At 40.0% G+C, this 11,840-nt stretch overlaps 1 protein-coding gene across 1 annotated transcript; it reads right to left on the reverse strand.

Annotated features, from left to right (window-relative positions):
* Window positions 1-46: 46 nt before the first annotated feature.
* cunh19orf44 (chromosome unknown C19orf44 homolog) lies at window positions 47-9,215 on the reverse strand. Its single transcript, XM_055060486.1, has 11 exons — window positions 9,138-9,215; window positions 8,760-8,947; window positions 7,682-7,843; window positions 7,104-7,225; window positions 6,531-7,026; window positions 5,346-5,682; window positions 3,346-3,407; window positions 2,780-3,242; window positions 2,599-2,691; window positions 1,115-1,278; window positions 47-164 (listed from the first exon to the last, which is right to left on the reverse strand). Exons 2-11 carry the CDS (start codon window positions 8,877-8,879, stop codon window positions 117-119), a joined length of 2,067 nt encoding a protein of 688 aa, XP_054916461.1. The 5' UTR covers window positions 8,880-8,947; window positions 9,138-9,215; the 3' UTR covers window positions 47-116.
* Between the last annotated feature and the right edge of the window lie 2,625 nt (window positions 9,216-11,840).

Raw genomic sequence — 11,840 nt, forward strand, 5'->3', positions numbered from 1 at the left:
TTTTTTTTGTCTTTGCTATAACAATCCATTATTAAAATGTTTTAGTGAATGTGTAGAAAGTGGTCAGGATGTTTCTGAAGCAGCTGGCTCAGCCTCCATTTCCTGTAGAACCTCCTCTACGTTTTCTCCCTGTGAGGTTTGGGACGTCTGCGCCTGCAGATGCTCTGTGAAAAACAAAGTTTAATCATCAATCTGCTTTGAAGATTCACAAATTCCTAAGTTTAACAGTCCAAAAGCTGCATGCAGTATGTAACTTGTAAAAAAATATTTTTACATATTTGTTGAAACTGTCAGTACGGTATGAGAAATAAACTGGGAAAAAAAAAAGCTCATTCCTGCTCCCAGTACTAACTAGAAACACCAAATCAAAGCTAGGAGGTGGGTCTTGGTACCGTCAATCACCCCCCTGGCTTTCTGCTATGCAGCAGCTAGCATAGCCTATTGTGAATGCTAGGCTAGTTAGCATGGCCACTGATGATGGAAAAACTTGTATACCCTCAGCACATATGGCTTGATTGGAAGCGCTAAGCCTCTGCTGGTCCTGATTGGTTGATTGGTTGGGGTGCATTTCTTCAGACAGCAGTAGAAGCTCAGGGAGCAGGCAGAGGAGGTCGAGCTTTTCACAGACTATCTGTGGTATAAACTCATGACATGCCAACAATATTAACAAATTTGTAAATAGTTACAAACTGCAGCTTGAAGCAAATAAATGTGTTGTAATGTTCAGGCATGAATATATCAAGAAGCTAGAATGGCAAATATGCTAGACCATTGACCTGCAGTATTTATACTCTTATGCTGGTGCAGTTCTTGACATCCCATTGAATTTTACTCATACTCAGTTTTAGACTCAAACTTTCCAAGTAACTTTGAAACTAACCTGAAACAGCAACTTCTCAAACATCAGGAGATATGAAGAAAACAAAACCACATTAGGAAAAGTTCTTTTGTCTTAACAAAGTAAAAAATATTTGAAGACATGACATAAATTGCAAATAAAGACCTTAAAAAAGTAACAAATTTATAAATGCTTTATTGACCCCAAAGGTAAATTAAACATTGTTGTAACTCATATTAATTCAAATTCTTTAAAGAAAACGTGTGTAAGGCTGACCCGCATGGTTTCCTCCAGCGTGGTGTATCTGTAGTTGGGCTCCAGGCTTTGCATCAGGCAGGCATGGAGGTGTTCACTGCGCTCCATGAACTGCTTGGTCATGGCCAGCTGCTGCTTCAGCATTTCATTCAGAGTAAATCCAGCTGGGTCCAACATGCTCACAGCTGATGGCGTGAAAAAGAAATCTGGTCAGAAGTGCTTCTGCAGAACTCATGACATTCCATATAGGGGTGCACCAACAAATCCGACCTGATTTTTCTTAGTTTTGTGAAACCAATGATCCACTGGTGTAGTCTCCCTCCACAGGTCTGAAAATCAGCCACTGTTCTGCTCTGCCCGTGACCGGCTTTAGAGCAAAACCCTGATGTTTGTAGTGCTTATAGAGTAGTGATATATCAGTCCCTCCAGGATGTCGAGATCACAACTATTAATGCTATTCCAGTCATCATTTGTACATTTTGCACAGATGTAGAATTTTCATGAGTCATTGGAAGTTTTCCACAAATCTGAACAATTACTGCTACTCGGCTGAATTTTAACCAATCAATCGCCGTTGCCCCATTCTAATTTAACTTCCTGTTTTACTACAGCTCTTGAAAGCCAAATCTACAAGCTTGGGTGATGCTAAATGTTGACGATTTTGGCTGTTTTGCTGCTGTAAAAAAGATATTAAGATCTTCTGTGGGATTTGCTTTTACTGTGTAAACGATTCCTGTGAATATGAGTTAAGAATTTGGAATTCTTCTTTTGCACTGAGAAGTCATCAGAATATAATTTTATTGGGATTTAGGGTTCTACTTTACGACGGTACTTAAAAATGTTACTGGCACCATACATACTAAGTATAATAAAATTCTGTCTTTTTTGGGAAGGTTATGGTGCAGCAATTTCACCTTCTTTTAAGACCATGTCATGTAAAAAAAAAAAAAAGTTTAAAAAAATTGCAACTTTGACCACAACTTATGAACATTTTTTTTTTCAAAAAGTTAAATAATAGCAGCCAAAATGTGAGACCATACATAAATAAAATGTATTTTAGGTTTTATCTTAAATATGACCTATTCTTAGTCTGCATAGCTACACAGTGGATTGTCTAATAAAGTAGGTAGAGCTACAACAAAGGACATGAATAGAATATAAGAGCATTCTATATTTATATATGAAACAAGAAGAGCAGGAATCTGACAGCTGGATGCTGCAATAATTAAAAGCAGTCTCTTATGAAGCAACCTGCAAACGCAGCATTCCACCCATAGATGGCAATGCAGGACATCTTTAGTTTCAGAAAGACAATCAGTCAGGAGAGATGAACTAGCTTTTCCCCCATCTTTTTGAAAACTGATCCTCTGTGTGAGTGATGATTTCATAAGAGAAATCTCTGTGGTTTGTGATTCCCCCCCTACACAATAACCATAAGCTTCCTTTGATTCAGCACCAAAGGTGAGGTTGTGCATTTCAATCTGGCCTGGGGCCAGTGGACGTACCTTCTTCTAACCTGTCTGCACTGAAGGTATGGGGGGCCACATGTGTGGCCCCCATGTAGATCCTGCTAACCATGGGGTCCAGCGAAGCCGTATCTTCAGAACGAGAGCCCAGAGTCAGACAAAGCTTCATGAACAAGATCAGAACTCTGTCTGACAAATATCAATGAGAACGCAGACTGACCTGTTGACCAGGAGTAGCCTGGTAGATCAGGCCACGTCTGTGCTGCTGCGTCTTTGAAACTCCTCCTGACTGAAGCATGCCTTCCTGAATGCTGAGAGAATCTCTGTCTGCTTCTGCTTAACGATTCTGATCTCACACTGAAGAAAGTACTGGAATACTCCTCTTCCGTCTTCCTGAGAGATTCGTCTGTCCTGGAAACCGCCTGTGTGACCTCTGATCTCACCTCTGATCTGACCTCTATTTCCTCATCATCACCTCCTCCTAGGTACTCTGAAATCTGCCTGGCGCTAGAATCAGTGTCAAAGTCGCTGTGATAGTCCACTGCCACCGCTTCCCCCTCCTCCCATGGTGACAGCCGGTGTCTACTTTGGGATCCAGGGACAGCGTCGGCCATTTTGTTTTGATTCTGCACTGGCACCAAGACCAAATCAGTGAAATGAGTCTTTTGGTAATCTGATGAGCTCTGAAACAAAAGGTTAACATGGGTTAATATCAAAGGGTTTTTTTTTGTTTTGTTTTTTAAGTTGACATCATCACACTGATTTTCCATCACGTTTTGTTCCCACCTGTTTTCCTGGCGCTCCAGAGGGAGTCAGGTCATCGAGAGTCATCACATTGACTCTGATCTCTACAGAAAAGGAACAGAAAATAGTTTTCTCTTAATAAATGAGGCCACCAGATGTTGACGCATGCAGATGTCTCATATGGATGTAGCGTCTTTGTAGTTGTAGCAGCTCTGTTTTGAGACCTTAGTGTCTTGCGAAAGTATTCACACCGCTTAAATCTTTCACATTTTGTCATGTTCCAACCACCAACTTTAATGTATCTCTAGTTCAGGGGTGTCAAACTCCAGTCCTCGAGGGCCACTGTCCCGCAGTTTTTCGATGTGCCACAGGTACAAAACACAGGAATGAAATGGCTTAATGACCTCCTCCTTGTGTAGATCAGTTCTCCAGAGCCTTGCTAATCACCTAATTATTCTATTCAGGTGGTGCAGCAGAGGCACATCTAAAAGTTGCAGGACACTGGCCCTCGAGGACTGGATGTTGACACCCCTGATCTAGAGGGATGTTATGAGATAGATAAAAATCTGAAATGCATGTTGTGGGGTCTGAATGCTATTGGATACCATAAATCTACATTTTACTTTCTCTTCTCTGTTCCTAACATTCACTGTAGTCTTTCTTTATTAATAATGGCAGCAGTTTTATCCTCTTTGGTTGAAGTAACTTTAGTGAGATGCTTCTTGCAGGAATTTTCTGAGACTGATGTGAGGACAGTTCAACCACAGTACTGGTATTACTGCCATGTTCTTCAGCTGAACAGAAACAAAACTGAAGTTATTATCTTTGGACCAAAACAGGGACGATGTACACAGCTTCAGCTACGACAGCTGTGTGCATCATAGAGTGAAATCTGGGTGTAGTGGTGGACTCTGACCTGAACCTTCAGAGATACATAAGGACAGTTAGAAAATCGTCCTTCTTTCACCTGAAGAATATCTCCCGGATTAAAGGACTAATGACTCAGCAAGATTGAGAGAAACTCATCCATGAGTCACATTGATTACTGCAACAGTGTCTTGATTTTTTTAGGTTGGCCTAAAAAAATCAACCTCCAGCTGCAGCTGATCCAGAATGCTGCTGCTGGAGTTCTGACCAAAACCAGGAAGACAGAGCACATCACCTAGTTTTACAGTTGCTGTAGCTCAGAGAATGGACTTTAAAATTTTTTTATTTCATAAACCACTGAACGACTGAGCACCACAAAACATTAAGTACGTATTTGGGTCTAGTCTGCGCTGCATTCCCAGAACCAGAATCAAACATGGAGAAATAGCATTCAGCATCTATGCTCCATAAATCTGGAACATGCTTCCAGAAAACTGAAAAAGAGGAAAAAGCTGAGTTTCTTCAAATCAAAGCTGCTTAGGATAATTTGAACATCATAGCATCTGTTTTCCAACTTGTGTCTTATTTGTCATTTATATCATGAACTGCCTTGTTGTTGAAATGTGCTGCACTAATAAACTTGGCTAACCTTCTTGACAATTTCACTTTTTCTTGTTTATTTATATAACTTGAATTTCTCAGCATTGTCAAACTGATTAAATAATCCTATAAATCATACATAGTATTTATGTAACAATTGTTGCATCCTAAACAATCCTTTGTAAAAATAAAATTGCACACTCTCACTGTGAAGACATTATAATCATGATATTTTGCATAGACTTAATTCAGCCCCCTTTTACTCTGATACTCCTAAATAAAATCCAGTCCAATTATTTGAGTGCAGAAGTTTAAATAATTAATAGGGTTTGTTTTATTTTGAGAACAAATCCAGCTGTTCTAGAAGAACAAAACTTTTCCAAAGCACTAATAATCCACCAGGCACATTGTGTTTGTTCTGCAGAGGAAAAATGGACGTACCTCCTGGGCCTTAAAGGACGCATGAGAGGAAGAGGCATAAAAATAATGTTAAAGCCTGCTGATCTTTGATCTTCTCTGCTTTCAGTCAAACTAAGGGGTAAAGCTGTTCTCCCTTCCTGATGGCCCCCTCTCACCTTCTGAAAAAGCTGAACTCATGTGACTGTGCTGATGCTCAGATTCTGGCCCCACAGGGAACAGCTCCTCCAGAGACAGCACTTCAGCACGGCTTGACGAGGATGAGTGGCAGCGCTGCGGACCCTCTGCCTTCTGAGTGGAGCCCTGCCTCTCTGGGGTGGTGGAGGGGCGGCGGGGCGAAGGGGGCAACGGGGGCGACGGGGACAGCGCTGAAGGACTGAACTGGGCTTGGGCCTGACCGGTGAATCGGAACGGAGAGCTGTGACAGGAAGGAGAGGGCGGTGAAGGGAGGGCAGCAGCTGGCCTTTCATCCTCCTCAATGGGACTGCTGAGTGTCTGCATGAGAGGAACGAACAGCCAGGTTTTCAGAGCAGTACAGCTTCATGAAAATCCCCTGTTGGATTCAGTGAAGCAATCCAGTTAAAAAAATAAATAAATAAATATCCAATATTTTTTATTTAAAAATCACTAATTTTGAAATTTTACCATCTCAAAGAAAAAAACTAACTCCATAAATGTGTAATTTTCACTGTCTCTGTTGTGACTGAGTCTGTGACATCACTGTGGAGGATGTCCACAGCGGTTCTCTTTCTCTTTCTGTTGCTGCTTCAGGTAACTGAGGTTAATGCCCCCCCCCCCTTCAGGCAGCAGTGTCTCCAGGTCGGTTTAATATTTTCATTTGAATAAATACTACATTAAACAAGAACGTCTCAGTAAACATGTAATGTTTAATTACATGTTCAAATTGCTGTTTTTTAAGTGAAATTCACACATTTTGAATATTTTTAATATTGACCAAAATTATCATAATTTTCTTTCCATAAGAGAGCAGCCGTATGGAGGGCCAAAGCGGACAAAATTATCAAATAAATCCATCCTGAAATCATTATTTAAATCTACCAAGAAATAAAGAAATTTGTTTAATTTATTAAATATATAATTAAATATTTCATGATTCCTGTTGCTGCAGAATCACCACAAAATGATATTGTCCATCAAATCGTCCAATAAAGTCAAGAGGCAGGGCTGAGGGCGGGGCTAACGCTGACCTTTGCAAACAGTCACATACTTAAAGTGGAATTTCTTGTTTGATCATAAACAAATAAAGACAGTTTTTTTCCAGAGGCTTTTATAGTTGAATTATCTCAAAGAAATGAAATTAGACAAGTTGAAAGCAAACCTACCCTGTGTGGTCTTTTCACAGATGAAGGTCTCCCGGGTCCGGACATGCTGATCGATTCTGCTGAGTCTCCAAGCAGTTTCCTCATGTCTTCTTCATCACTTTCCAGACTCACACCACTCATTGGTCTCCTTGGATTTCTCTCCAACCCTCCAGAATGTTCAACAGCATCCCCGACTTGTGATCTGAACCTGACATCTGCAGAAACATGTTTTGTTGCCTCGGGAGGAGCAGAGCTGCTGCAGTTTTTCTTTTTGAGGAAACAGTTCTCCCTCTGGCTCTGGTCAGTGTTGAACCGTGCTGACAGCGCCACAGAAGCCTCCCTGGTCTGGACGGCTGCTGCCGGTGACATTTCCACGACTGAAGCTGGACTGATGATGGCTGCTGAGGCCCTCTTAGCCTGTTCTAGTTCCTGCTTGCGGTTCCGGACACGACTCTCGATTTCAGCTAGCCTACGCAAGGCTGGAGCCTGAGAGCCATACTGGGAGGATGACACACATCTGACCAAAGAAACCCCAAAAATAGATCAATTGACAATCTATTTTTTCCCACTTCTTTTATAGTAAGAGGAGTTCACCTTGGTTGTACCACAGCCTGTGTTCGGTTCCTGCTGACCGGCGAGTGGCTGCTGTTAGCTGGTTTTGGAGCCTTCTTTAGGAACCTGCTCCCTTCTCCCGGTGAACTCTGAGGCCTGAGGTCCTAAAGCAAAAAAATTAGATCAAAGATTAGGACTCAGTTCAATAGTAAACAGACTGAAAGACACTCTTTCCATGGTCTCAGGAGGAGAAAATCATAGATCTTTCACTGTGCTCAGCAGTGAGCTTGATCACCCACTAAACCTTAATTTCATCTGTCCAAAGCAAACTTAACATGCTTATGTTTTTAATAGTAAGACAAAAAATTCTTAATCCTTGCATCAATCATTCAATTAATAAAAAGAAAAACCTTAGCAGTCAGATAGAATATAATGGTTGTTATGGATATCTAGTGACCTCGAGAGGACTTGATTTACAGCTGGTCCCCAACACACTACTGTTTTTTTTCTGGATTTGAAGAGGTAAATTTATACACATCTTCACATGGGGAACCAAAAATGTCTCTTCATATTTCCCATAACATCCAACTGCATTTAATGATGACATTATTATAACTTACCTGGGTTGAATCTCCCTTTTTCTCAAGTTTTTCTTGTGTACTAGCAAGTTTGGGAGATGCAGCACCCTGTTCACAAGCAGAGGTCTCTGACGAGATGTCACTGAGGTCAGAGAACAAGTTGTGGTTGTTTGGAAGAACAGGTCCGGTTCTGAAAGAGGCATCCTAGACACAAGGAGAGATGCAACTAATTATTTTATGTGCTAATCTCTGGCAATAAGCCATGTTTCATTCTACAGCACAGCGGTAGAATAAAATTTTTACTTTTTTTTTTTTCATTTTTACTGTCATAAATAAAATATTGACATTTTACAGATAGCAGAACCAGCAAGATCAGTGAATTGACAAGATGATCTTCAATTAATAGCACTAGCTTCCAGTTTCTGCCCATTTAAAAAAGTTCAATGAGTTATAAATGTCATCAGTTAATTCCAAGCAGTTTTGCTGTTAACAATAGTTAAACAAGAATTTTGACTGTCATGTCATAAAAACTCACCATTTTCTAATAGTAACCAGCACTGTTCCCAACTTTGCAACTTTGTTGGTATATTTAGTCACATTTCTTTTTCTTTTTTATTTCATAAAAGTGAACAGCAATTTTTTTTCTGTTATTGGTGACATGATGTCACCAAAGTCTGCAATTTGTAGGAATTAATTCCTACAAACTGTAATGTGGTTCATTTTGTTTGCTCTTAAATGTAAATTTAAACACCTGAAGGTAATGATGATTCTTACATCATTACACTGATGTGACGATCTGAGCCCACTGGTCTTTCTACTTTCAGCTCCTGCTGATACTTTACACACAGAACAATCTACATATAGTAATCCAAGACTTTGAGACCCAATAGTTTTGTGTGTGTGATATTGCTTCTTAAGTTCCCTTAGATATGTCTAAAGGGAAGTAGCCATGATCATATTCAGACAAGAGCAAAAGATTATTTATGAATTATATAAAGGACATGTTTACAAATAATTACTAGTATAACTGCATGATTCACAATCCATATCTTTCCAATATGAAAATCTATATTATTTCAATGAAAACCCATTTTCAAAGCGTTCCTGAGTGAGTGCACACCTGTGTTTTGGTGGGTGAGTCCTGTGTGGAGCCTCCTGCGATTCCTGTGCTGCTCCTCCTGGCTGACAGCAGCGCCTCAGCCCGGTTCAGAGCCGAACTCCGACCGCTTACCTTCCACATGTTTCAGCTGGTTCACATGAGCTGCCCGTTACGTCGTCAGTCGTTTTTTCCCCTTACATGTTCCTCTCCTTTGGATTTCACCACAGAAGAAACATTCTAAGCTAGCTTGCAGCTAAACCGGTTGTAGCTAGTTTTAGCTGCACATTGCGCTTTCTGTCGATTCATTCGGAAATCTTATAATCTCTGAACAATTCATCATCGACCGAACAACACAATATATCCAGTTTCATCTTGTTTTAACTATTCACGCTCTCATACCAGCAGACTGGCGTCCCTTGTTTCCATGGTAGAGTTTTTGTTCTTCTTCTTCATATTGAACGGAGGACGAAATCAGATTAGTAGCGCCACCTACACTTTGAACGTCTTAATACATGAATCAGACAGTCTTTTATGCATCTCCTTTTACAGAGGCTCTGAACCCTCAGCTAATGAGAAGCAGTTGCATGTTGGAGGCAATTCTAAGTTTTAATATAAAGAAAAATGTCTTCTTGTATGAAACCTGCAAATATGCCAAACCAAGATTGAAAACATGCAGTCGCAGCATACTCATAAAAAAGATGTTTTTTTTATGAACGTCTTTATAAAGATTCCTGCCATTTTGTTATGAAAATCATATGCAAATATATTTGAATTTATTATTGTTTCCACAACAGGATGGGGGTAAGAAAAAGTCCTAGAATTGAGTTTTTATTTTTCTACTTGCTTTTTCTTATCACATTAGGCAAAGGTTTGTCAGGGCAACTGTGAAAATGTAAGTAGCAATGAGTATTAGACCCCTAAGTGCCTTAAAATCAATGAACTAAGCTCACCTTGTCATTTATACATATATATATACATATATATATATATATATATATATATATATATATATATATATATATATATATATATATATATATATATATATATATATATATATAGCAGACTGGATAGCTCAATACATAAGGCATCAGTATATCACCCGAGAGGGCAGGGTTCGAATCCAGTCTGGGTCCTTAGGCAAGACCCTTCAAGCTACTGCCTACCTCATACCATGAGAGATACTAAGTTGCGTAACATGCCGGCTCAGACGTCGCCCGGCCAAACAAGGTCTGCGTCAGGTGTTGGGGAACCAGAGCACCTTGATGACAAATGGGCTACTGGAACAAGACGGAAATGGGCGAGAGATGAAAATGTGGATCTGTTGGAATGCTACTACTCAAGTAACCCTAGTCAGAGGGGTTACATGCAAAGACTGGGGAAGGAATGGTTACTTCGACATCCCCAGTCAACACTAAGCGCTAAACAACTAGTAGCTCAGTGTTCCAACATCCGCAAACGGCAACTGCTATCACAACTTGAGATTGACGAGATACAACACAAATGCTACGGCAAAAGGGAGGAACCCGGATGTCAGAACTGTGGGGACTTAACTACACGTCCCCACCCAGTGAGGGGATACACGGCCCCAATGAGCGAAACAGAGCTGAACGAGACAGCTGAGAGAGAGAATCATGACCCGAATGACAACCAGACCTCCTCCGCGCCAATTACAAGGCTGAGTGAAGTACCATCAGAAAGTCTCATTGAGAATGTGAATTCTCAACAATCCCTACCAACACCATAACAGAAACCAATGAGCTGATCTACAACTCAGCATCAGTGATCCTTGAGATACTTGGCTATAAGAGCAACCATGAGACTCAATACCCACCATGGAAAAGACGGTTAGAGGCTAAAATCAAGGTAACAAGGAGGGAAGTGAGCCAACTGTCAGAGCTCCACAAGGGTACAATGAAAAGATCAGTACCCAGAAAGTACAGGCAGATGCCCATACCTGAAGCACTTGAAACTGCCAAACAGAGGCTACATATATATATCTATAGATAGATATATATATATAGCTGTATGTTTTGTCTTTGTAAAGGGGTTTTGAATGCTTTATGGTCTGATTTTTTACATAAAGATCTCCTGGAAATGAATAGCCTATAAATATTTTTTTGTAAAATCCTCCTGAGATGTAACATAAAAATGGTTTAAAGTTATTTGTTTTGTTGAACGAGGAGGGGAGAAAATACAGAAAAGTAACTTTTACCAATAACTTTCATGCTTATGAATGTTTCAAGATTCCAGCCATGTTGTGGGCGTTGAGCTTTATTGAAACCCAAAGCTTTCTAACTCTGAGCTGAACCTGCAGCAGAGCGTCAGGATGGAAACAGGTTCTGTTTCTCCTGAAAAGAAATGAGGCTTGTGGACAACTTATGAACGAGTTAAAAGTATTATGACAATTTAAGTGTCAGATTACTTCCAGTATTGTTTTGGGGTCCTGTACTTTATTTGGTTTTAAATTAAAATGTCTATTTTTAATATTGTGAAAGAATGTATAAATAAAATATATTTTGTATACTATTTCTATTTCATCTTTTTAAGCCAGACCTACCCTGGTACTGCTAATTGGGAGACCCACATCATATTATTTGAGAGGTCTATCAGTGTCCTTTAGGGCCTCTGTCACAATCCGGTTTTTTGTCCTGTGTACACACAGATCACACAGACCAAGGAGTACTCAAGTAAAACATCACTGCACCTGTCTTTTTCTCCCTGTCCCTGTTTTCTCCCTTTTTTATTACAAAGCCATTGAAAAATGGATTTACTTCATTATGTCAGCAGATGCACTCCCTCACTAATTTGATGCATTTGCTGGATGTTTTTCAAGGCCTCCTTCACTAAAACTGAACATTGCAACTAAAAGTTCTTAGTGACTGTCAGAAAGAACTTTCCTACATGTGAGGCCATTTTGATATCATGTGACAATAGCACAAAGTTCTTTTTACAGGGAACCTTTGCTAAACCTTACGTAATTCTTTTCCAAGACTAATATCGGCTGATATTAGTCCTTTTTCATTTATCGTATTGGTCAGATGAATAAAACTAGGTCAATGGTAATGGTGTTCATTTCCATCTTGTTACCATTTTCTTCTG

Source organism: Poeciliopsis prolifica, unplaced genomic scaffold (genome assembly GCF_027474105.1).
Source record: "Poeciliopsis prolifica strain line A6 unplaced genomic scaffold, Auburn_PproV2 SCAFFOLD060, whole genome shotgun sequence".
Classification (NCBI taxonomy): Eukaryota; Metazoa; Chordata; class Actinopteri; order Cyprinodontiformes; family Poeciliidae; genus Poeciliopsis; species Poeciliopsis prolifica.